At 36.2% G+C, this 27,061-nt stretch overlaps 3 protein-coding genes across 5 annotated transcripts; 2 read left to right on the forward strand and 1 right to left on the reverse strand.

Moving 5' to 3' along the window:
- Window positions 1-625: 625 nt before the first annotated feature.
- On the forward strand, window positions 626-1,885 carry LOC109001786 (F-box protein At3g07870-like). The gene has a single exon (XM_018979200.1). The coding sequence runs from the start codon at window positions 626-628 to the stop codon at window positions 1,883-1,885; it is 1,260 nt and encodes a 419-aa protein (XP_018834745.1).
- A 5,198-nt stretch (window positions 1,886-7,083) lies between these two features.
- LOC109001778 (F-box protein At3g07870-like) lies at window positions 7,084-9,044 on the forward strand. Its single transcript, XM_035690016.1, has one exon. It carries the CDS (start codon window positions 7,084-7,086, stop codon window positions 8,302-8,304), a length of 1,221 nt encoding a protein of 406 aa, XP_035545909.1. The 3' UTR covers window positions 8,305-9,044.
- A 451-nt stretch (window positions 9,045-9,495) lies between these two features.
- Window positions 9,496-15,909, reverse strand: LOC109001841 (probable plastidic glucose transporter 1). 3 transcript variants are annotated; one of them, XM_018979309.2, is made up of 12 exons: window positions 15,709-15,909; window positions 15,490-15,619; window positions 14,418-14,618; window positions 13,281-13,380; window positions 12,391-12,503; window positions 11,778-11,871; window positions 11,535-11,691; window positions 11,141-11,287; window positions 10,971-11,044; window positions 10,651-10,739; window positions 10,190-10,304; window positions 9,496-9,971 (listed from the first exon to the last, which is right to left on the reverse strand). In XM_018979309.2, the coding sequence occupies exons 1-12, from the start codon at window positions 15,893-15,895 to the stop codon at window positions 9,774-9,776; spliced, it is 1,605 nt and encodes a 534-aa protein (XP_018834854.1). In that variant the 5' UTR covers window positions 15,896-15,909; the 3' UTR covers window positions 9,496-9,773. The 3 variants fall into 3 exon arrangements, with proteins under 3 accessions (XP_018834854.1, XP_018834843.1, XP_018834863.1); XM_018979298.2 differs by having other exon boundaries at window positions 10,651-10,757; XM_018979318.2 differs by lacking the exons at window positions 15,490-15,619; window positions 15,709-15,909 and adding an exon at window positions 15,194-15,412 and having other exon boundaries at window positions 10,651-10,757.
- Between the last annotated feature and the right edge of the window lie 11,152 nt (window positions 15,910-27,061).

Here is a 27,061-nt window from a genome sequence, read left to right on the forward strand (position 1 = left end):
TTAAATTATTAAAAATAATTTTAAAAAATATATGTAGGAGTTTGGTCCGGTCGGTCCAAAATTTATAGACCTTAAGACCGAACCGAACTTCTTCAATCCACAATTTTTGGGACCGAGACCGGGCCCTCCAATATTATTCAATTTGGTCCGTCCGGTCGGTTTTTTCGATGTGGATCTAATTTTGTACACCTCTAGGTAGAGTCCCCAATTCGAGACTATACGTAAATGGACCAAAGTTTGGCCAAAGTCTAGCGCCCAACACTTTAGCCAAAGAACGGAATAAATTCAGTTAATAAGCGAATATGACGTCAATGCATCGGGTAATTAATTTTTTTTCACAAAGCATCTTATACATTCATCAGTATTATCAATTAATTAATGCATTGACATGCATGTGACAAAAAAACACTGCTATACGACATAATTAAAAAGATACCACTTTGTCTTCGGTTCTCATGATCACGCAAAAACTTTCTTGTGGTTTCCGTTAAATTATTATATATATCAATTTGATGATCTTATCAAAGTTTATTATTTTAATCTTGCATGTTCTTCTTCTGCCGGCCTTCTTCCTTTAAGAACTTAATTTGTGTATGTTTTGCCTTGTAACCTTGATCACGTAGTCATGGACTCAGACTTGGAGTTGATAGAGGTAGAAAGAAAGAGGAGCAACCCAGAAGGAGATCAACAACCCTCAAGCCAACTTCAAAGTCTCCCACGCCACCTCGTCCTTTGCATACTTTCAAGGCTTCCCGTATCATCTTTGGTTCGGCTCAAGTCCGTATGCAGAGGTTGGCGCATGTTGGCACAAGATCCCGATCTTGTTAATATGCATAGCACATGCATAGATGCAGAGAACAATCCATGCCTCATATTCCACAGTGATTGTACCACTAGAGAACGGCTTTACTTTGTAGACTTTCCTGCTTGCAGCCATGGGGAGGAGAAGGTTATAAAAAGGTTCCGAGTGCCTTCCCGGAAGGCACTGCGTAAGTTTGATGTTCTAGGCTCATCTAATGGTTTGTTATGCTTATCTGCTTCATTACATCAGAATGATGCAGCACTCTACGTATGCAATCCTTTTATCAGGAACTACGTACGTTTGCCAAACTACCCTACGCAGTATCCAAATCAAGAGGTGATTTTTGGATTCGGGTTTCATCCCACAACCAAGGAATACAAGGTGATTAAGTTAGTGTACTACAGGAGAGATGGTACATTCTACCAATATCGACCCGATGCATCAGCATATATTACGGATTCAGAGGTTCAAATTTTCACTTTGGGTAGCTCCAACTGGAGAAGTTTGGGAAAGGCAAGGGACCGCTATTTTTCTAATCAGTCGTTATCACAGGCGTTGGTTAATGGAAGACTGCATTGGGTCACTCTGCCAGATCTCCAAAGGATGGAGATCATCTCGTTTGACTTGGCAGATGAGCAATTCCGGGAGGTCCCAAGTACAACTTTGAAGGGTACTCTTTATAACCTGGTGGTTCTAGGAGGATATCTTTCTGCTGCAGTTTGTTTGAACTCTGGCACATTGGAGATATGGGTAATGAGAGAGTATGATGTGGAGTCGTCTTGGATTAAGAAATTAAACATAAGAGCCCACATGCCTAAGGGACTTGAGGAAGACTTAACAAGTCAAATCTTCAATAATTCAAGAATACGTCGGCATGGAGGGATCTGGAGGCATATGTCGGCATGGAGCTGGCCCCGAGTTTTATGCCTTCTGAAGACTGGCGAGATCTTAATGGAATATAAAAGTGGAGTTCTGGTATCTTATGACCCAAAAAGTGGAGAGTTTAAAGACCTAATGTTTCAGGGAATACCAAAGTGGTATCGGACAATTGTGCATGCGGGCAGCCTTAATTGGATTGATTGATACCTTCTCTGATGCATGAAGCACCAAATTCTCTGGAAACAAGATGAACCTGATTTTTTATTCTACTATATATCGCGTTTTGATTACAGTCCTTGACTTATTCTGGTTCATTATCGAGCTTAAATACCATTTTCAAACATTCCATGGCTAGCTCTCTGTCTAGGTGGTATACCCCTCGGAATATTGTACCTATTATATTTGTGAAAAAAGATGTTTGCCATAATTATTGTATAAACTCTTTTCTGGTTTATTGGAAAAGTAGTTTTGCTTTGATGTTAGTTTTTTTTCTCTCGGCAATAAAGGCTTGGAGGGGCGACTAGAAATGGTTTCTCTACTAAGACGTCACTATAGTAGCACTCAACTCACTGGAAAGTCAGATTAGAGGGGCCTAGATAGCGAGAACTACAGGCGCTCCTTATAAGTCGGACTTGAGCCATAGCCTGACCCCAGCCCCACAAGAACACCAATAGTCCATGAGCCAATGGGACACACCAATAATCCCGAGCACTTCCCATTATGGGATTCGACCCCAGGAGATGGTGCCCACTACCAAACTCATGGATCACTGAGCCACCACCCTCACTGGTGCTTTGATGTTAGTTATACTAACAACCTAATTATATGAACTTTCTATTTACTTATTTTTATCAAAATTCCAATTTAAGAGGAATAAAAATTAGTTAAAGAAATTAGCTTATAAACATAATCTATTCTTTTTTTTCTCACACAAGCAAATATTTACAATCTATTTTAACTCCCTTACATTTTGTCTTCCTTTCTCTGTTCCTTGATCACCTCTCTCTCCCTCTTTTAATATTTTTGGGATCATCTTGTTCCCAATTATTTTATTTCTTTACTTTTACTTTTTTACTTTTAGAGAAATGATATTTATAATTTTAGGGTATGCAAGCCTCGCATACTAATTTTTAAAAAACAAATTATTAAATTTGGGATCCACATAAAAGAATCATTTGTTTTCAACAGTGGACTTCACTTTTTTAAAATAGAGTCTGTGGAATTTGTGCATCTTATAATTATATATAACATTACTCTTACTTTTAGTTGGCAACAAGAGGATACCAAAAATATTAGAGAGAGGAAAAGAAACAGAGAAAAAGAAGACAAGTAGTAACCAACATTTTTTGTTGTTTATTATTACAGCAAACCTAATGCATGAAAAGAAAACATAAAAAAGACAACTGATCGATCCAACAAATATGTTCTCACATTCCTTAGTTATACCAAGCAAGAGACCGTCAAACGAGTCATGATTTATATTATATAATATAATATAAATGCTTTACGATTAACTATATTTTTGAAGTACGCATCTGATGATGGAGATCATTACCACTTGTTCTATCAAACCTTGACAGAGGAGAATATCAAAATTTGGCAAAGGAGAAAAAAGATGTTAAGATACGAGTTAATACCACTTTCCATTAATTTAAATATTTAATATAAGTGATGATTTCACATGATATTAAAATAAATGTCATGTTTCAAATCTTGACTCTACATTGTATGTACTTTAATTAATTAAATATTTTACGTATTTGACCTACTTAATAAATGAGAGTCTAACCCACGCGCGAAAAAATATATATTAAGATATAAGTTATATAATAAAATCTATCCTTTTTATCAACTTAATCTTTAGAAATAAGTAATAGTATCAGGTTTGGGCAGCGCATGAGGGACATGTGCCAGTATTTTATTTATTTGTTTGTTTTGTACATGGTTAGATATTGGTAGGTGTATAAGCCATTAGAGCCGCTGAAGGGTACTGAGGCTGACACTAGATGAGTCCACGATCCACTCTGCCTGGACATGCAGTCACACGATCCACTCCGCTTGAATATGCAGTCACTAAATTATATTTAATGGGCCATATTGAATAAGCATACGAGCGATAAATTATTAAGGTTAATTAAGAGTTTTAATTAATCTCAATAATTAGGTTAAATCTCATTTATTATTTATTGAACGAGTTAGACTCTTTTTAAAATTTAAAAATCGACCATTATAAATTTATTTTAATTTAAAATCATTACTGATTGAAGTCCCCTACGCAATCTCAGTTACTGCAAATCCTATATTAAATGAACAATTGGACAATCTTTTTAAATTCAAACTCTCTTTTTGAATGATTATTTTGGAGTCTAACTCGAATTCGAACTCGTTGGCATATTCCAACAGGGATAAAACTCTACAAGTCATTTTCACGTTAAAACTCTTTAACCAAATCCAACTCAAATTGGTCATTACCCTCTCCCAAATCTCTCTATAAATATCTTCATTCCGCGTGTTATTTTAAAAAAAAATAAAAAACATAAACTTCTCAATCCAACATCGTGATCAATTTTGTGTCGGAAATTTTAAGAAGTAACACTACAAGATAAGTAACTTGATCATAAATGATTAGTATACGATAGCTAGTTATATATATATTATTATTAAAGTCGATTCTTTGGATGCCAATGTTTACATAGCACACATGTTATGATATTTGCAAGCACATCATTCATCAGGTTTCATTCCGTATATTATAGTTATGTATATATTATGCATCTCATGTGCATAAGACAAATAAGTTATCTTAAGTTCAAATTCAAAATAAAATCATATCAGTTAATCAGATGGCTATTCAGATTCATGGTACCAATGCAGTTTCAGGGTGAATATGCAAGCCCGAACTCAAGCGTGGTTCACCTTAGTACGCCAGAGTACTGCACAGTCAGCTTTCATTGCTGCAACAGGGGAAGTTAGTGCATAACCTTGCACACAGGGTTAAGTATGTTGGTCAGCCAGATAAATCAACTCAATCAGTTAATTCAGATAGATCAAGACACATCATGCATAACATAAGAGTCCATATGATCAATCATGATTTTAAGTTCTTAGAATAAAATGTTTTATGAAAAACCTTATGTTAAGTATGTTTACGTTATGATGAGTTATTTACTAAGTCATCAACTCATTTTAGTTTTTTTTTTTTTTATATTTTTAAACCACCCCAGATTAGGATAATTATGACAATATAGCTGTAGGATGAGACTTAGTCCAGAAATGAGTGACAGTGACCTAGATCATGTATAGAAAATTTAAGTTATGATATTTATGGCACGAGCTATGAGAAATTTTAATAAATGCTTCCGTGCACGCACTCTCATTTATGATTTTAGTATTTTAATTCAAAACGACTCTATTTATTATAAGGAATCTTTGTACTTGGCGTTTCCTTCAAAATAAAAGAAAACATTTTTAAGTCAAGGTCAGTAGTAGCACTACAGCTCCCGAGAACTTCTAAAAAATTTTTATTCTTAAACCTGGGGAGCGGGGTGTTACAATAAACTAGGTGCCTCGTTTAGTCACAAAAAAGGGGACATAATTACTGACCAGAGAAGCATATATTGGAAAGAACTTCCATGAAAAGTTAGACGAGTGATGAAACAGCCATTCCCAAGACTTAAAAGGCAACTCTCGAGAGATACGTGCAGCATAAGATGACTCATAGGCTGCAAATCGTTCAGAGGATAATGACAGTATTGCAAAAATCACCTCGCATGCTCCTCACGCGCCGCTCACAACTGTGCATGCTTCTCACATGCCACCACTTCCGGCAACTTCTCTCACCACACGTGCCGGATCACAGAAATTGTCACCATCAGATCTTTTAAATCTGACTTTCATGGCTAAAAAGAGACTAGCGTGTTGCCTTCACGTGCCGCCACAAATTCTTAAATCTATCGAAGTTGGTCCAAACTGTAATCCATTCTTTTTCACATCTATCTTATTGTTTAGTAAAAATAAAAAAAATGAGTTCATTTTTTGGACGATTGTCTGTAAATGTTGAGTTTTCTCTTTCTATGAAGGGTGATGTTGAGTCTCTGTTTAGGTATAGTATTGTCTCTTGGACGTTTTTCTGTAGAAAGTATCAGCAGTAGTGAAGACCAGACTAGCCACAAAAGGAAATAGTGTACTGGTAGAACTTCAAATGCATTAATTGGTTTATGAGGAAATGGTTGATATGGAAATATCCCTCCATGTATCCAGTCATGGATGTAAGTTTCTCTTATGAATGAATGATGACAGTTTCCCTTTAAAAAAAAACTCAAAAGGCAATTGTAGTTTTTTTTAAGAAAAATTGTCATAATTCATTCATCAGAGAAACTTACATCCATGACCAAATACATGCAAGAATATCCTCATATCAACTATTACTTCATAAACCAATTAATGCATTTGGCGCTCCAACAGTACACTATTTTCTTTTGTGACTGATATGATCTTCATTACTGCTGATACTCTCTACAGACAAACGTTCAAGAGATACCACTCTGCCTAAATAGAAACTTAACCTCACCCTTCATATATAGAAAGAGAGGACTCAATCTTTACAAAAAATCGTCCAAGAAACGAACTTATTTTTTTGTTTTTACTAAACAATAAGGAAATAATAAAGAAAACAGTAAGATAGATGCGAAAAAAAACGTATTGCAGTTTGGACCAATTCTAGTAGACTTTGGAATCTATGATGGTGCATGAAGGCAACATGCTAGTCTCTTTTCAACCACAGAAGTCAGATCTGAAAAATCTGATTATAGCGATTCCTGTTATCCGAAACGTGTGGTGAGAAAAGCTGCCAGAAGTGATGGCGAGTGAGGAGTACATGCGGTGATTTTCGCAAAACCGTCACTATCTTCCGAACAATTTATAGCCTATGAGTCTTCTTATGCTAGATGTGTTTCTAGAGAATTGTCGGAAAATTATAAATTGAAGAAATGAGGGAGGCAAAAATCAGATCTCTGACTTTTTACGAGAGAGAGAGAGAGAGCTAAAATCACCTCATGTAATTCACCAAAAGGCAACTGTAGTTGGACCTACTCAATTCGGCACAAAATAAAATTAGTTAGCGAATATGTCACTGTGCATGCATGAGGTAATCTTTACACTCGCTCTGCAAATTTTTTAACAAGGAAACATTTATAATCAGTATGATGTATTGACTTGTGACGAAAAGAGACCACTTATTGTCTCTCACGCCAAACTTTCTTGAGGTTTCCATCAATTTAGATATTAATTTGATGATCGTATCAAAGTTTACTATTTTAATCTTGCATGTTCTTCTTCTGCCGGCCTTCTCCCTTTAACAACTTTTGATGTGTATCTTTTGCCTTGTAAACCTTACCCTAGTCATGGACTCAAACTCGGAGATCATAGATCAGGTTGAAAGAAAGAGGAGCAACCCAGAAGGAGATCAACAACTATCAAGCCAACTGGAAAGTCTCCCGCATGACCCCATCCTTTATATACTTTCAAGGCTTCCCATATCATCTTTGGTTCAGTTCAAGTCTGTATGCAGAGGTTGGCGCATGTTAGCACAGGATCTCGATGTTGTTAATAAGCATAGCACATGCATGGATGAGAACAGTCCATGCCTCATATTCCACAGTGATTGTACCACCAGAGACCAGCTTTACTTTGTTGACTTTCCTGCTTGCAATCACGAGGACGAAAAGGTGAAAAGGTTTCACGTGCCTTTGGAGGAGGCAATGCCTGAGTTTAATGTGCTAGGCTCATCTAATGGCTTGCTATCTCTATCCGATTCGTTACAGAGTGATGCACTCTACGTATACAATCCTTTTACCGGTAACTACCAACATCTGCCCAAGTCTGCACAGTATCGGAATCAACGGGTGGTTTTCGGATTCGGGTTCAATTTCAAAACCAAAGAATACAAGGTGCTTAAGATAGTTTACTATAGGAAAGCATGTACAGCCTTTGGATTCAGTGCTATAAGAGATTCAGAGGTTCAAATTCTCACTCTGGGTAGCTCCGCCTGGAGAAGTTTAGGAAAGGCAAGTTATCACCTTTATCAGTGGCCATCACAGGTCTTCGTTAATGGAAGACTCCATTGGGTGATTTGGCCACACAAAGACCACCGAGGGACCAAGATCATCTCGTTTGACTTGGAAGACGAGCAGTTTCGGGAGGTCCCAAGTACAACTTTAAAGGGGTATGATTATCATCTGGTTATTCTAGGAGGATGTCTTTCTGCTGCAGTTTATTTTAACTATTGCAAATTGGAGATATGGGTAATGACTGAGTATGATGTGGAGGAGTCTTGGGTCAAGAGGTTCAACATAGGAGCCTACGTGCCTATGGGACTTGAAGAAGAGCCAGCGGACCAATTCTACAAGAATTCAAAGATAATTGAGAAAGGAGAATTTGTTCGAGTTTTATGCCTTCTGAAGAACGGTGAGATCTTGTTGGAATACGAAAGCAGAGCTCTGGTATCTTATGACCCAAAAGGAGAAGAGTTTAAAGACCTAATTTTTCAGGGAATCCCAAGGTGGTATCAAACAATTGTGCATATGGGTAGCCTTAAGTGGATTGATACCTTCACTGATGCATGAAGCGCCACAATGGAAAAAGTAGATGCTTCTTTCCTGGTGAGTTTGCTTAATTCATAATGAAATCAAGCATTTGTTTTTCAGATAATTTCCGCCTCTTCTCCCATGGTTTTTGATTTCCATCACCAAAGCCCCCGAAGGTATGTGGTTGTAAACATCTACATGTGATCTGAAGTCAGAGACTCGTATAGATTGTATTTGTGAAATTCTACCAGTGCTACATCACCGGAAACTGAGTTTCCTTGTACTTTTTATGAAGATTACCACCTTTATCAGTGGCCGTCACAGGTATTGGTTGATGGAAGACTTCACAGGGTCACTTGGCAACGCAGCAGGTAAAAACATCATCTCATTTGACTAGGCAGACGACAAATTTCAGGAGGTCCCAACACCATTAAAGGGTTGTGATTATCATCTGGTGGTTCTAAGAGGTTGTCTTTCTGCTGCAGTTTATTGCAGCTATGGGAAATTAAAGATATTGGTAATGAGAGAGTATGATGTGGAGTCATCTTGGATAAAGAAATTCAACATTCCTACCTAAGAGCCTATGGGATTTGAAGAAGAGGACCACTTCTTCGAGATTCCAAGCATACTTTTGAAAGGAGGATATGTTCGAGTTCTATGCCTTGAAAGGAGAATTTAAAGAACTCGAGTTAGGATATAGAAGAGTGGCTACTGACAGATGTTCATGTGGGTAGTCTCAACTGGATTGATATGAATTGAAATTGTAAAAGTGGATGCTACTTTCCGTGTGTTTTTGCTTCTTACTGAAATCAAGCATTTGTTTTCCAGTTTATTTGCACTCTCCACAAATGCCTTGAACGTATGTGATTGTGAATATCCAAGGCGATATTAAGTGCTCCATCATTGTATTGACTGGAAATTGAAATGTTTCCCTTAATGCTTTTTATAAAGATTTAATACATTCAACCATCCTATTCAACCACATCAACCACCAAACCCAAAGAACAGGCCATAGGTCACAAGATTTTGACCATCATTCTTTGTGAATCGGATATTTTGCAAGCGTTAAAGATGAAAGCCAGGGTTAATGCTAAGAAACAACTAAGATTTTCCCATGTTATGAAAGCAATTAGGTACCATATATTTGTGAAAAGGATGCTGAAGGTAAGGATTGTGTAGGTTAATCTCTTTTCACTACTTATCTTGTAACAATTAGGTAAACGGGCCACGGGCATCAAAACAATGGTGATTGTAAAGAACAACAATGGAAACAGGGATGCAAAATTTTGTCTTCTGTTTACTTGATATTCAAGCATGTGAATGATCATGGGAAAATTAAAAAAAAAAAAAAAAAAAAAATTGGTTACATGCAGTCTTGACTGCAACATCAACGATCGCCGCCTGGAAATTCTCGTCACAGAATACCAGGGATCTTCCAAGCAAAACCATCGCTGCAGTTAACTCCATGACACGTTTAGCTTTGTAGTTCTCTTGGGTCTGAAAGTTGTTCATTTGTCTCTAGCCTGGAAATTGGGGTTCAATGACATTTCAATTTCCTCGAGAGAACGCCCTTTAGTTTCGACTATGAAATATTTTGCAAATATTGCTGCTAACAAGGAAAATCCGCCAAAGCTAGCATAAACTGGAGCAACTCCAAATTTCTCCACCAGGTCAAGGAAGAAAAGACCCACCAAGAAATTGGAAACCTGATAAAAAAAAAAATTGCTTGAAACATGTTAAAACCTGTCCAGAATTCGGTAGAACCATCATGAAGCAGATAAGTGAAACAAAATATGAACATACAAACATTTTAAAACACAATTAGCATGAATCAAAATGATCACAACTGACACTGTTGGAAGACCATGCAGTTCTCAAGGAAATAAAAAAGTGGACAACACTAGTTCTAACTTCTAATACCTACCCAATGAGATGTAAAACTGAATCCCATTATCTTCCCACGCATCCTAGTGCTGCTTAGCTCTGGTATAATGAGACCAGTCACTGGGCCAGCTCCAATTGCGAAGGTAAATATGTACCTAAAGAAGGAACAGATGCCAAAAAAAAAAAAAAAATCCATGAATGTCTATTCTGAGTATTTTCTAGATAACAGAAAAAACATTCGGTGTCAATTAGACAGAAGAAGAAAAAGAAGAGTTTGGTGACTGAAGCTGGCCCCATGAAGGTACATAAGTTTGGTGGAAGAGCAAAAGTAATCAGAGAATGAGCATAAGTTTGGTAATCATGATATTTCTCTGTCAAAAGTGAGAGTTTTAATAAAATTGGGTCACCATCCTCTGCATTTTATTTGCCTTAATCCTTTTTTTTTTATCGGTAAAAAAGTTTGCCTTAGTCTTAAAGGTTGCAAAGTAAGCAAATACTTACAGTACGGTTCCCAGTATTGATAAGTTGTGACTGAGTGATTCATCTAATGGAAAATTGATTGCGTAGACTACAAGAAACATGGAAACTGCCTGCATGGAAACAACGCACTTGTAGCCAAGTATCATAAGCCATATGGAAAACTATCGTAGAAATTTGATAACTTTGATACAACTATGGAGAATTCCAAACATTAATAATTTTCTGTGACAATTTACAGATCTCAGGAAAACATAAAATCTTTCTCATCTCTGAAAGATGTAAGTAACCCCCCCAAGTTATTAGACTAATTTCTTGAATAAGTGTGTTTTATTCAAACTAACCATTCCTAAGTAGCTTCCAATCAAGAGCTTCCGTCTTCCTTGCTTATCGATCAAGTATAAAGCAGTGAGTGCACCTGGAGATGATCAGCAGATGAAAAAGAATAAGAAGCTGTTCTAATTAGATTTTTATTCTAAATGCAGAGACAAGTAGATGCAGATTAGATCTCAACCTGCAAGGTTGGTTAATCCAACAACCGAGCTTGCTAAAGCACCATTTGTAACTCCAACATCTTGAAAGGTCAATGATGAAAAATAAAGAACCCCATTTATGCCTGCAAACTGCTGAAGTACAAATAGAGCACCTCCAATAAATGCAACTGCAGCCAGACAAGATGAGTCTTCCATAAATGAGGATTCATTTGGGATATAACGTAATGCTAGGATACAATGCCACTTTCAAATTAGAAGAAAAAAAAAATCTCATAACAAGCTAGGAATTGTACCAAATATTTAAATGTGCTTATATTTCTCACAACTTGACCCTCAATTAAAATAATTAAAATGGCCAATTTTGATGCATGACTGTAAAATTCCTTTCATGTCCAAAAACCACCTTGCTACAACCTCTAGAGTGCGGCTCTTCCAGGAGTTCAAACCATCTGCTGTTCAAGTCACTTCCATCATTTTTGCTGACTGACTGAAATTCTTTAACTGCTTTCTCAACTTCAGATGCCCCCCAAAGGTCACGTATAACTGATTTAGCATCATCCAATTTCCCAGCCTTCATAAACAACACAAGGCAGTACTGAGAGAAGCCCAATGAGAAATAAACACAAGATTGTGAATAAATGAAGGACAGAGTCCTACTTTACAAAGCCAGCGGGGGCTGTCTACAGCAAACTGCATGCCAAGTGTAAGAATAAATCCAGGGACACTTGCGATGTAGAGCATCATCCTCCACCTGAAAGGTATATTATTGAAGTTTATCCAAAAGTTCCCCAAAGACAAAAATTCTATGCTTTAAAAAGTCATCTCCGGACTCTTCAATAAAAAATTATTATTTTTTGATAAGTAAGAAGATATTTATCAATATAAAATAGGCATAGCCCAAGTTCGCAGAAAGTATACAAGAGAATACGCCTAGTTAGGAGATTTTCATTAAAAAATTCTTACTTTCTGCTTTGTTTTAAATGACATACAAACCATGATCTGACAAAAGGCATGCCCTTATATGCAGGGTAAGAAATAACTGGTGAAAAAGCATTCACATACATGATAAACTGATAAAGATGACACTGGTATATGGATTCAGAATCCCAAGTACAAGGTCTGGAAAATCCTAGCAGTTTCTGAAACTTTTCAAAACCCCCGATTTTATTCTTTAAATATTCTCAAATAACAGAAAAATGTCAACATATGCAAGTAAGTTATAATAAGAAAATTAAGAATTTCCCCAAAACAAAATGTATCAGAACCTCACCAATGTGGATCATTGTCAGAGGGAATTGCCAGAAACAGCGACGAAATAATCCCAAGGCAGGTGCCAATTTGACACAAGGCTCCTAGTGAACCTCTATATTTTGTTGGAGCAACCTACAACAAATACAGACAAAAAGGGATGAGCCAAAAGAATTAACTATTGCTGCCATTTAAAAATTGGTAAGTCCACATCTGCAAAAGATGCAATGAGCACACAAAAGTATGATCACTGCGACAAGAAAGAAAAAAAGTCCATCCTAATATTAACTTCGTGTTTGAACATTATATAGGATAAAGTCACAACCCTCCAGAAAACTCTCAAGGTGTGCAGAGCCTATTACTTTTTTTTATAGGTAATCAAGAATAGGCATAGCCAAGTACACATGACGTATACATAAGATATACCTATCTAGAATGTACAACCGAAATAAGAAATTCATGGACATTAAGCCCATTAAAATCTACTGCCCCTGCCCAAAGGAACAAGGTTTCAATCCATCCATTGTCATCTCGGCGTCCTCAAAGCTTCTATCAGCCTATCATTTAAGATATTATTTGTATCAAAGGCACTGTTAACGTGTTATACAGAATCCAGGAACTCACTCTTAAAGCATTTTGGAGCTGGTCACATCATCTCATTGTTTCCAACCATGCCAATCATAAATTGCTTTCCGTACTTTTTCTAATATATACGGAATAATATATGCTCAATATAAGGCAACCCATCATATCTAGAGAAAATATATTGAAGTTCTCTTATGCCAGACCTTGTCCAGCTGCCTAATTTTAAAAGGAAACCCATTATAATCATGATTAAGTTCAAAATTACTAGAAACTGCATTTGGAACAAATGAACCTCGAAGATACAGCATAATTAATATACAGTGGCACCTCAGATATATAAATGGGAACAAGAACTGTGTTCACGCCTATACCAAGCCCAACAAGAAATCTTCCCCAAAGTATTTCATCCACGGAGTGGGCTTGTGCACTGTAACAAATGTAAAAGAGTCACAATCTTTTTCTGATAGGTAAAAGAGTCGTAAATTAAAAGTTGATTGTAGTGGTAAAGTCAAAATGAAGCTTTGAAAATTCAGGGATATATTGGTTGTTATATGCACGTATGTAAATCATGTCATGCTCAACACTACATGTTTGGAACTCAATATTGCCAGATTGTTATGGAGAGATCATGAAATGCATCTAAGAAAATGAAAAAGGGGAAACAAACGTTAATAGTTAATAACATAGTCAACAAGTACCTGTGATACAGTGAAGTTCCAGCATATACTTGTTGAAAAGAAGGTAAACAGAAGGTTGAAAAGAATGGTATTTCAGTGAAGGCATGCAGACAATGATGGGAAATTTTCTCTAGAAAATGGAAATTGTCAATGAAAATTAGAACAACAGCAATTATAATAACAAACCAATTAGAGCAAAGTGGGTTTAGATTATCCCAATAAATATTGATTGAGGCATGCTAGAAACAGCGCTGTCCTTAGAGAGGAGTCACCTTCCTTTTACCCAGGGTTTGTCAGCATATTCTTAAGAGAAACAAGCTTCGAACTACATTTTTGCAATGAGAACAATCCCGAAAACTCAAATATGTTCAAAACTTAACAAGACAATGTGTAAATGATGAAAAGAGAAGAGAGTGAAAGAAGCAAGAGGGAAATAAACTTGGATTCTTTGTCTAATCTGTCTCACTAAGTACATGTTTCTGCAAGCAAATTGATTTGTCTTCCTAATTGACATTGTGTTGCAGAGTTCGTAGACCACTAAGAAAAGTTAAAAACCAAACTTATAATTGGATATAATGAGCTTTAGAAATCCATAGCATGTGATCCAACATATATATGGCAATAAATCAGGAGAACCTATTTCAATTAAACCCATCATAGAAGCTTCAAAAAGAATTCACAATAAAAATAGACTTGTATGCTTTATCTAGAGGTTCACAGCCAAACCTTGGCATTCCCTGGCTAAAAATCAGATGACCAAATTGGGTCCTGTAGTGGTGTATATTACCTTAATATCGCACCAAGAATCAAGGGTATTGTATCAATTTGAAAAGTGCGTCGACAACCAAGTTTATCAACCAACGAACCAGAGCTTATGCTTCCAATAAAGGCACCGGCAATAAATATACTAACCACAAGACCTTCAAGGATTGAGTTTCCCTCAAAACCAAGCTCTCGTGCGATAGAAACAATAGGACCATTCATTACTCTGCAAAACACACGTGATATCTCCATATAGTTTATCCACTGATTTTCCAAAGTTTCTGTTGATAACAATTCAAATATTGGGAAACATGCAGTCTAAGTTGATTGAATTTAATTGTTTATCTAAACCTTAAGCAGCTATGATCAATTGTGTTCCCCAGAAACCTAATAAAAATGCTCTCAAGTGTCACTATTAATATAGTTTAGTATTTCATTATCTTAGATACTGTTTTTCAGGAAGGGAAAAGACTGTATTTATTTGATATTGTTGTACGATGCTTGTGAGAATTATCGATTAAAAAAAGAAAAGAAAAGAAAAGATAATATCATTTATTCTTACTACTATTGTAATCATTATTCCTAAGCAAATCGAAAATATGTTATCTCCCACAAATTGAACATAAGTGCAGAACACAATGATATAATTTTTTGTTTGAACTTAACTAAATGGAAGTTCAGAAATTACAAAAATATTTTTTAGATAGATGGCTATCAATAAAATAAAATTGAAAGAACAATAACATAATTTCTTCCATGCTATGTATATATTTCCAAGTAAACAAGGTTGGGGACACTAACCAATGGAAAAGCAAAGATGGTGTGATTCGCTCAATTTCTGCGCACTTCTCTTTTATAGTCAATATCACGTCCACTTGTTTCATCTATTTCCTTTTTAACTCAAAATTAACGTGCACAAGTGATGTGCAGAAGAGGTGTAGAAAAAAAGCAGTTTCATTCAGCTGAAGGAAACAATCATTTTGCTTGACGGAGTTGAGTGTTTCATTCAATCACAAAATTGAAAACGAAAGAAACAAACAGCAAGTTCGCCCAAACAACTAAAAAAAAAAAGAGGAAAGAGAGCAAAAGAGACTGACCCAATGTGATACCCAAATAGGAAATTGGACATGGAAGCGATCAACACGTGAGGAAAAGCAGGTAGCCATCCAAAATCAGAACCTTCACTGTTCTTTTCACTTACTGAGAGATTTTCACTCTCTGGAATATCTACATATCAAAATAATTAATGCAAAATTAGTAAATATGATATTAAATTAATCATAAATGAACAGATTGTATGAGGTGAGTGGGATGACCTGGTTCCCGAATTTCCAAGTCTTTCGGCTGCTTTTTTGCTGCCGGAACGTTTAACTTCCCAACCCGAAAACGACCGTCGAAACGACAAGATAATGATGCGGGAAGAGAAACGAGAAGTTTCGGGTTTCGGCGAGTGTTTATTATGGCCGGAACCGTACCCACCGGATTCACAGTAGCCACCCACATCGGGTCACGGCGAGGTTGGGGGGGGGGGGGGGGTTGTCGAGAATCGAGGAGTTGAAATGATCATCATCATCGAGAAGAATCGAAAATGTAAGCCACGTGGAGGAACAAGCTGGGTCAGCCACGTGGCGGAACGTGGAGGGCAGCAGTAGGATCCACATTGGATATAATGGGGTAGAGTTTCAAAAAGAGTAGCGAAAATGATTTTGAATTTAAATCTTAAATAGTGTATTTTTTTAATCATTATAAATATTTTTTAAAAAAATAAAAAATTTATAATATCGTTACAAAATATTTTTTTAATTATTAAATAAAATAAAATAAAAATACCTTTCAAAACATAAATTTGAATTTCGAATTGAGATCCAAAGCATTTCACTCTCAAAAATCACGTTAGAGACTTTCCGGAAGTATAAGACAGACTCCACGGGCCAATATGTTGACTTGGCAGAGTTATGAGTCTGTCTCCTGTGGCCGCGAAAGTAATAAAATAACAAAAATAAAATATATATATATATATATAAATTTTTTTGTTAAAAATAAGTGTTACTAATAAAGATTAATTTTTCATTACAAGAATTTATATGAAATTTGTATATGTATGATCTGTAAAAATTATTTTTCTTATTTTTTAATAATTTTTATCTTTTTAATATTAAAAATAATTTTTTGTAATATTATTTAGATTTATGATGATTTTTATAACTTATACTTTTTTGTGTTTTTTCTTTATTTTTAAATATTTTAATCTTTTAAATAGTTTGGCTCGTTATATGTATTAATCATCTTAAACTAATAATTAATCAATATATATATTTACCATTTAAAAATAGTATGAATTCAGCTATTCCAAGGAGGGCTCCTACCGAGATCACCCCATGCCATCTTTCTAAATTGTTATTTTAGGTTAAGTTTGGATATTGTTATGATTTCAAATAATCTGTAAATAATAGTAATAAAATAATAATAAATAATTTATAAATAATAATAAATTGTTTATGAATAATAATAAAAAATAGTATGAGACGACTTCTTCACTTATCAAACACATTCTTAAGCTCTATAGTCTATACTCACTCCATCTACAGGTTCAGTTTTTAGATCTTGCCAACGCTCCCTTGTCGTCACCCTTTCTCCCCTTTCCATTCTCCTCATCATTTTTCTTGTTTTTCCTAAGCATCCCCCGACACTCTTAGGCCTTGTTTGTTTTCCAAAAACATCTCATCTCATCTCATCTCATCTCACCTCATCATTACAACTTTCTCAAATTCCCACACAAAATAAAATAAACAATTCAACTTTTTCAAATCTCAAAACAACAATAATATTAAAAAATATATTTTAACAATATTTTATTCAACTTTTTAATTTTAATCTCAACTCATCTTATCTCATCTCATCTCATCTCTGAAAACAAACGGGCCTTACTCTCCCATTGTTTTCGTGTTTATGCTCCTACCCCTTTCCAAATCCATCTGCGATGGCTTTCAAGAGCACCTCCCATTACAATTCTTCTTCCTACGATGGACACGAGTAGTCCATGGTTGTTGACCGCACAACCCTTGACGCGCTTCGATGTACGTACAATATCCCAAAGTCAATGATCTTGAAGGTTCCGGCTCAGGGCAATGGGGTCGTCGACTCCAAAGGCTATGATGAGTTAGGCTTCCCTTCTGCACCTGGTTCGCAATGTACTGGGCTTTTTAGGCATGGCCCCGGCTCAGGTGTACCCAAACACTTGGAGGATCTTGACGTAATGCTGCGTGGCGTGGAGTTTGGTCCTGAAATCCGTCAGAGAGGAATACCCAGACCTGACTGCTCGGGAGTTCCTATTCACTCAAGTGGTGTCTCCAATCAGATGACTCTACGGGTGGTAGTCTTTCCGCGCGGTTGGGAGCAAGGGCCTCTCGCGGCCCCAAGATAGAAGAACCCGTCCCGACATGCACCCCGTGCGCTTCTGGTACCTCCACCCTTTGGTTTCCCAGCGGGTCAGGACCTTGGAGCGAAGATGTTGCCTCATCGTCTTGTCGTGCTTAAGGGGGCACCGACAGGGCCAACAATCTCCTTTCTCCGATAAGACTCTTCTCCCATTCAGTCAGTGTGCAATTCTATTTTCAAATTTGGTGGAGGCAATTATGTTTCTGCTCGGTGTGTAAATTTGAAATTTTAGATCCACATACATGTAACAAATAGAATTATCACTTATAAATCTGACCGGAAAAAAAAAAAAAAGATCCCAATCGAGTGTGGGCCTGTATAATGTTTTTTAAATTACTTTACACTTCTGATATGTTTTTCATTTTTCTTTGAACCATAAAATTTTTCTTTTTTTTTTTGAGAGAAAAGATACTTCATATTAAAATCTCAAGAGAGATAACTGTGAATACAATGAGGATAATCCTCTACATGAATTGAGTCCTCAGATAAATCTAGAGAACTTTTTGCCAAACAATGTGCCACTGTGTTGGCTTGTCTAGGAACATGTCTAACCGACCAAGAATTGTAAGTGCCTAAGAGTTTCTTAATATCTTGATAAATGAAGCCCACCGTACTTCAGTCTTCAGATCCACTAGTTATGCCATGCACCACTAGTTTTGAGTCCCCTTCGAAGATGACATTTTTCAAACCAAGATCAATACCAAATTGTACTGCTCGCAAGGCTGCTAAAGCTTCTCCCAAGAGTGGATCAGGAAAGGAATTACAAGGGCTTCTTAGAGTTGCTGTCACAAGACCCAGCCAATCTCTAATTGACACCCCTATACCCACCCTGCAATTAATCTTGTCAATGGCTGCATCCCAGTTTAATTTGTAGAATTTGATTGGAGGCTTGCACCACCTAGCTGTCCATTGGATCTGAGGAGAGGTCCTCTGCTGGTTCCTTTCAATCTCTTCCAAGTCAGTCATGCTAGAGGAGACCAGTTTTAAAACCTGCTGGGGGGAGGCGAATTTGGACTAAAAAATGAACTTGTTCCTTCTTAACCAGATTTCCTTAGCTGTGAAAGCTAAACTAGTATGATCCTCTGGTGGAAGTGTACTTTTCTGTATTCTCCTTGAGCTAATACTCCAAACATCCTGAGCAGCTTTACACATCCATAGAACATGAGATACAGTTTCTGGATGAATTAAACATATGGGACACATAGGTGAGTCAATGATCTTCCTTTTGTGCAAGTTACCTCTGGTGGGAAGGATTTCTTTAGCTAATCTCCAGAGAAACATTTTAATTTTGTTAGGCACTTTAAGCTTCCATAATCGATTCCAAAGGGCCTCATGTTTGGAAGTATCTGAAGCTTGTCCCTTACTGATATCATTCATTGACACTTGAAGATGGTAAACTGATTTAACTGTGAAGATCCCGTTCTTAGTACACCTCCAAACCTGCTTATCATTGCTGTTACAAGGACTAACATGAATTCTGGAAATAATGGCAACCTCTTCAGGAGTGAAAATATTTTGAACTAGATGTATGTTCCATGAGTGGGTTTCATGATCAATGAGAGAGTTAACAGTAGCTTCAGGACACAATACTTTGGGTTGGGACTGAGACTTGTAAGATGTTGGGATAGGCAGCCATTTATCTGACCATATTTTCACTTTGTTCCCATTACCAATTTTCCAAATCAGGCCTTCATAGAGTAACTGTCTACCTGCTGTAATACTCTTCCACACAAAGGAGTCACCCCTTTTGACTCTAGCTGAGGAGAAATCCGTAGATGGAAAATATTTAGCTTTTAGAACTCGAGAGGCCAGTGATTGATCCTTAGTAATGATCCTCCACCCTTGCTTAGCTAGAAGAGCCTTATTGAAATATTCAAAATCTCGAAACCCCAAACCCCCATCTTGTTTTCCTTTTCCAAGACCTTTCCAATTTAGCCAATGCATCTTGGAATTCTGATTTTTGATACCCCACCAAAAGGATTGCATTAGTTTGTTAATGTTCTTCAATATGCCTTTTGGAATTAGAAAAATGCCCATGCAGTAAGTAGGTATGGATTGAATAACTGACTTCAGCAAGACTTCTTTACCTACTGGGGAAAGCAGGTTAGTTTTCCAGCTGCTCATTTGTGCTTTGATTCTGTCAAGGATTGGAAAGAAGGCCCTTGATTTACTCCTTCCTATGTAAGAGGGCAATCCCAAGTATCTTTCAAAAGGCCCCGAGGCTTTAATACCAGCAATAGATAGTATAGAACTTTGGGTCTCGCCTTGTGTTTTTACTAAAAAAGATTGAAGACTTCTCAAGGTTTAGCCTTTGTCCTGAAGCTGATTCATACAAGGAGATGATGTTATGAAGCCTGTTCCATTCCTGCATCTATGCTTTACAAAAAACCAGACTATCATCTGCAAAAAATAGGTGGTTAACAGACAAAGAGCCTCTAGTAATTGGGATATTAGTCCCTTTTGTTCATATTGATTCAATGCATAAGTGAGAACTTCTGAGCATAGAATGAACAGGTATGGTGAGAGTGGATCTCCTTGTCAAATACCTCTCGATGGCTTGAATGATGCCTGAGGTGAGCCATTGAGAAGAATAGAATAAGAGATAGTGCTGATGCAGTGCATGACCAGCTCAATCCACTCCTTGGCAAACCCCATCCTTTGAAGTACCTGCTGTACAAAAGACCACTCTAGCCTATCATATGCCTTGCTCATATCTAGCTTGAGTGCCATGAAAGCTTCTTTGTGATTCTTTCTTATGTTCTGCATTGAATGCATTAGTTCATATGCCACAATTGTGTTATCAGAGATCATCCTTCCTGGAACAAAGGCACTTTGAGTGTCTGAGATTAGAAGAGGCAGAATGGATTTGAGCCTATTTGCCATAACCTTTGCAATGATTTTGTAGAATACATTGCAAAGGCTTATGGGTCTATAGTCTGAAACAAGCAAAGGGATTTTCTTCTTAGGGATAAGGGTGATAAAAGTATGGTTGATTGATTGGAAATTTGACTTAGTATTAAGGAATTCTAGAGCAGCAGCAACCACATCCTCCCCAACAATATGCCAGTGGTTTTGAAAGAAAATAGCAGGGAATCCATCTGGTCCCGGGGAGCCCAGATGATTCATATGAAAAATGGCAAATTCAATCTTCTCTCTTGTGTAATCTTTTGTTAGGGAAGAATTCATCTCTTGCATGACTGTTGGTCTGAAATTGTCCAATAGAGAGTCAGGGCTTGTAGGGTTGGAGGTAGTAAAGAGATCTCTAAAAACTGATTGGAATTCACATCCAATGTCATCCGGATTTTTCAAGTTCTATCCCAGACCAGTTTGGAGTTTTTGTACCAAATTTTTCTGTTTTCTAATCGATGCACATCTGTGAAAAAATTTGGTGTTCCTATCACCATCTTTGAGCCATTTCTGTTTGGCTCTTTGCCTCCACTTAAGGTCCAATGCCTCTAAAGACACATCCAATTCCTTCTGAACAATTCGAATCTGATCATTATCCATCCCAGAGTTGGAGGTTTGCAAGGATCTCAACAGTTCAGTTTTGGTATTTAACTCTTGTTGATGAGAGTTTCTAATCAAGGTATACCACTCTCTCAATTGGAATCTGCATCTCTTAAGACCCCTTCTAGTGACCTCTGCCTTGGAGCCCGATTGTAATGAGCCTTGCCAAGCCCTTTTAATCACAAACTCACATTTCTCCTGCTTGGCCCACGAAACTTCATATCTAAAAACTCTTTTGTTTCTGATAAAAGAGGGAATAAATGAGGAATTGGATATGAGAAGAGAGTTGTGATCAGAACAAATGGTTGGTAGGATGGAAACTGAATTAGAGTCAAATAGGTCCTGCCATGCACTGTTTACTAATCCTCTATCCAATCTTTCCTTTGTGAAGCTAGGACCCTCACTATTATTGCACCAGGTAAAAAGGGATCCCTCAAAGCCCATATCACCAAGTCCACAGTAGGCAAGGGTCTGTCTGAATTCTTCCATCTGATTAAAAGGTCTGGGAGAGCCACCTCTCTTTTCACCATGGGAAGTAATCTCATTAAAGTCTCCCATGCACAACCAGAGAGTATCTGTGTTCACTTTTAATAGTCTTAGAAGGTTCCAGCTTTCTTTTCTTTTTGCAGTAATAGATTGACCATAAAAACCCGTGATAATGAACGATTTTCTATCATTTTCCATTTGAACTCTGAGAGATATATGGCTAAGGGAGTAGGATAACAAATTGGCAGATGTTTCTTGTTTCCAAAAAAAAGCTAGGCCACCACTTCGACCTATGCAATCCACTATGAAACTGCACTCAAAACCTAGCTTGTTTCTAATGAACTCCATTTTTTCTCTTTTACATTTTGTTTCTATTAAAAAGATCAAAGATGGGGACTTAAGTCTCACCAAAAGGTGGAGTTCTCTAACTGTCTGAGGGTTCCCAAGCTCTCGGCAGTTCCAACATAAGGTGATCATGGAGATGGGCAGTGCTGTTGAACAGCCACTGCCAAGGTTTGTTTGAGTCTTTTTGAAGATCTCGTGGGTTTAACTGTTGAGCCATTGATTCTTTTCTTCCTTTTGGTGGTTGCATTTCCAGTATAAGGGTTGGACAAGCTTGACACAGCATTCAAACATGTCTTACCTCGTGCTCTTCTTTTCCAGTTTGATAAAAATGGAGACTTTGTTTGTAGTTTTTGGTCTAAAGGAGAGTACAGGAGAGAAGGACCAACTTGGTAAGTATTTGCTACGAGGGTCATATTGGTGTCCATACACAATGAGTCTGATTGCCTGCTGGAAAATGAGGTCCTAACACCTCCAACTGGTGACCCCTCGAGACAAGTTGGGGTAGTTGTTTTTTTTTAACTATTGGCAACTGACACTGTCCTTATTTGACACAAGGTCTTCACCTTCCCTGTTCTTTTCCAATGCAGAGTTCGGATGCACAGGATCACACGGGTCTACTGGCGAGAATTCAGCTGACTTTTGAGATAAATTATTCCTGCCAAAATCATATTCTTGATCATCAGAGTTGGCCTGTCGACCATTGCCTGAGTTCTTCCCCTCTGGACTGTTAGAGTGTGTTTTATAGTGATTTGACTTTTGAGGTGGATCAACTCTAAGCCAGGGGCCATATTGAGGTGGTGACTCAGTATGCGTACTACCATCTGAGAAATGTCTTGAACATCTATGATGTGAGTGCAAAACTATCCCACAGTAGTAACAGAATGAAGGTAGTCTTTCGTATTTGAAAGGTATCCAGGAGCGAGCATTGCCTACATTAATAACACAACCTCTTGTCAAAGGTTTAGAGAGGTTACTCATCACCTTCACATGTAAGACTCCCCCCCAGGCTCTTCCTTCTTCGTCAACATCCACCATGATGACCTTGCCTGCACTCGTCCCGAGCTTCTCACTTGTTCTTTTGTTCATTGCAGCAAAATGGAGAGATCATGGAGTTGGAGCCAAAAAGGTTTCAGAGAAAAGTCGATATCTTTTAAGGCTAACCTGCCTTTGAATTCCTGAATACAGATTAGGTTTCTGTCGAAGGACCAAGGACGACCAGTTAACACCCTGGTTCTCACGGTGGGATTGTGAAATTCGAGAAGGAATTTGTTTCTTCCTAAATCTTTGAAAGTAATCCCACCTTTACCATTCCATAGCCTAGTCATAGTTGCTTTGAAGGCTCCTTTGTTCACTTCTCTGTCTGCAGCTACCAGTGCAACAAGGCATGAGTTGCTAATATCTTGAGAAAATGTAATTTCCTCTTCCGTAAGCTTGAGGCCCTTACAAAGATGAGAAATCTCCTCCTCTATGAGTGAAAGATCAACTGAGGCAAAAACCAACCTCTATGTATCGATGAGATACCAGAGACAGAACTCTATGTTCCTATGAAGCATAGAGAGAAAGCCCCATCTGGAGGGGACCATAAAAAAATGTTTCCTTCATAAAAAATTTTCTTTGAACCATAAAACATGTTTCCTTCGTAACAAATATCTTCTGAGAATACATCAAATATTATAAAACTGGGGGATACTTTAATATAGTCCATAATATTAATACGAACTTCATATTAATTCAGAAGGTAGGTTAAGATTAACATATTTATGCGATTTGATAGCTAATGTTAACGTCAATTTATAATAATGTTTTAGTGTCATGCAGGACCATTGTCTTACAATCACGAGTCCTTTAGAGTTGACTTAATATCATTATTTACAGAAATTACCTACCGACAATATCGTGTCTACCGTCTCGTTATTAATTAACTCATAAAAAGAGCTTGGTCCGAGTGTCCTACTCATGCCACTGATTATGCTTAGAGCAAGATTAAGGACTCAAAAGGCCATCATTATGAAATATTCAATAAGAAACTTCAATCAAAAGAATAGATTTTTGAATTTCATATTTGTCTTCTGGGTGAATGACTTCCACTTTGTATAATGATTTTTTTTTTAATATTTATGTTCGAATTTCAAAATCTTGAATAAAATAATTAAAGTAATGTTAGATATAGTCTTTGCAGCGTGCAAGTCCTATAGACTTCATTTGAAAAAATTGGAAGCCACTATTAAAAAGTATGTTTTCGTTTTGAAAAATGTTACTCTTACAATTTATTCTTACTGGGAACAAATAAATGGGTTTCTTTTTCTTCTTTAATAGTAGGTTTTATAGGAAATATTTGTGCTTCAATTCTTTCTAATTATTTGCCCATAATTTTTAAATATAAGTTGGTATAATTGTTTTGTTGAATTATATTATCAAGATTTTTATCAGTATTTGTAATATTATGTTTTTTTATTGGTGAAACTAAAATTTGAGTGTTTCTTTGATTAAATTTGATATATTATGTTTTTTTATTGGTGAAACTAAAATTTGAGTGTTTCTTTGATTAAATTTGATAACTTCAAAAGGGGGGTATTCCTCATAAATAGTTTGGTTATTTTCTCCTTTAATCCATTGGTTAATAAAGTAAGTATTTTTTAATAATATTATATATTTTTAATTTTTTTAAAAAAATGTTAAAAAATACATATAAGAAAAAGCACAAAAAAAATGATAATATAACCAACGGTAGCTCTATAGCCACTAGCATGTACAAAACTTTCATGTGAGTTTCAGATTTATCTATTTTTATAAATAGAATGCACGAAACTTACATATTTTAAGACATTACAAATCATTTGTCAAAGAGTTATAAATAAGTAACATGGATACTATAATATATATATATATTAAATATAAATTTCCTATCAATTTTTTTACACAATATTAAATACTAATAAATACTATTATCAGTATAGAGTCTATTTTATTCATTTATTCTTCTTCCATATTCATTAAACTTTAAAGCTCTGTTAGAGCTTTGAGGAACATCAACTCGTGGAGAATCCATAGACTCAATTCCTCACACGTGGTGGTTACACCGACAATGTATGTACTATGTACTACTATCTCAAAATTCATATATTGTATGTGGGGTTAAGGTATCAATCAACTGAAGCAAAACAAGTGTATTATATATTGGAAAATAAGATAAAATATTTAGGGTTAAGGTTGATTATGTTATTTTAGTTTTAAAAAAGTAGAATTTCTAAGTTAATATGAAATAGAAATTGAACTTTGGTTTAGTGGATTAGCTTATTGTCTGAAATATCAACGACAAATCACTCAAGGCATTATGAATTCGAGGAGGCTGAGCTACACTGCTCACTTCGAATGAATACGGCCATCTACTTTTAGGTACGCGGATGGTAAAAACTTTTGAAATTTTCAATGTAACCACTGTGCCATTATTGCATTGCTTTTTACTAATCCGAGACCATGATTATGGCAACAATACCAATCTTGGGTTGATTGCTAAAGGAGAAATTGAGAATTATCATGAGGTTTTTCATTTCTTTTAATCGTGAGGGTAGGCCAATTCATAATGCATTAAATTATGATCTTTTTTTTTCCAAAGATCAGCTATGAATAAGATTTGAGAAATGTTTTAATAATAAATAAATTTTATAAAAATAAATTCACAAACTAACATTATTCGACGTGGTAAGTTATTTTTATTGTAAAATAAATATATCATATTATACGAAGTTATGTTTATTTGTGAGTTTACTTTTATAAAATCTCTTTATACCTAATACTTCTTATAAGTTTTTTTAAGTTTTTGTTTTTATTTAGATTAATGATATCCTTATATATATATATATATATATATATATATATAGGTCTTGGGTTTAGGGATATGTAAAACTTCTAGTAGCTTAGATTCTGGCCAATGTTTGCTTCGACTTCAACAGAGTTAGAAAAATCGAAGTTCAAAGTCGAAGTTGCTCTAAAAAATGTTGGTCGATGTCGGAGCCTACCAAACTCCGACTTTGATATATGTACTTAATGCATTGAATATTGTAATGTAACTAAAAGAGAGTTGAGTGGCCTAACGAGGCAAAGTTTTGCAAAGATGCTTACTCGTGTTCGAACTCCCCCTTCCCATGGCGTACGAGATTGTTTTGCAATTTTTTTTATTTTTTTAAAGAAACACTTAAAACGATGTCATTTAACTTCTTATATATTCATCTATTCCTTTCAAATCCTACAACGTTATCTCTTCCTTCGTTTGTTCCTTTATCTATTTTCTCCTAATTGTTTTTTCAACCAACTTGCAAAGCTTGACAAAGGCAAGGGCAGGAGTGCATATATGAACTTTTTCAATTGCGAGGATTTGAATGTTGATGGAAATTGTTAGATGTTATTGATTGTTGTTTGAAATCTTTGGATGTTGTTTGAATATTGGAAAATCAATAAGAAAATTAGAAAAAAAATATAACTCCAAGTGGGCTTCAACGTTTCAATTTCGACTTCAACTCCGACAACTTCAATCAGAATCAAAATTTGCTCTAATTGGAGGTCGGAATTGGATATTCTAACTCATATGCCCAGCCCTACTTGGGAGGGTAAATACCCTTTCCATATTTGGAATTTATATTTTTTTTTTCCTTTTCAAAACTCCCTAAGGTTTAAAAAATGTGTTAAAAAATGTCATTTCATCTACATGCCCTACTTGGGAGGGTAAATACCCTTTCCATATTTGGAATTTATATATTTTTTCCTTTTAAAAACTCCCTAAAGTTTAAAAAATGTGTTAAAAAATGTCATTTCATCTACATGCTATCGATAATACTAATGAAACGCCACAATAATGACAAGTGTCCTCAAATCAAGTGCATGTTGTTTTCACTC

Source organism: Juglans regia, chromosome 1, assembly GCF_001411555.2.
Source record: "Juglans regia cultivar Chandler chromosome 1, Walnut 2.0, whole genome shotgun sequence".
In the NCBI taxonomy this organism is placed as follows: domain Eukaryota; kingdom Viridiplantae; phylum Streptophyta; class Magnoliopsida; order Fagales; family Juglandaceae; genus Juglans; species Juglans regia.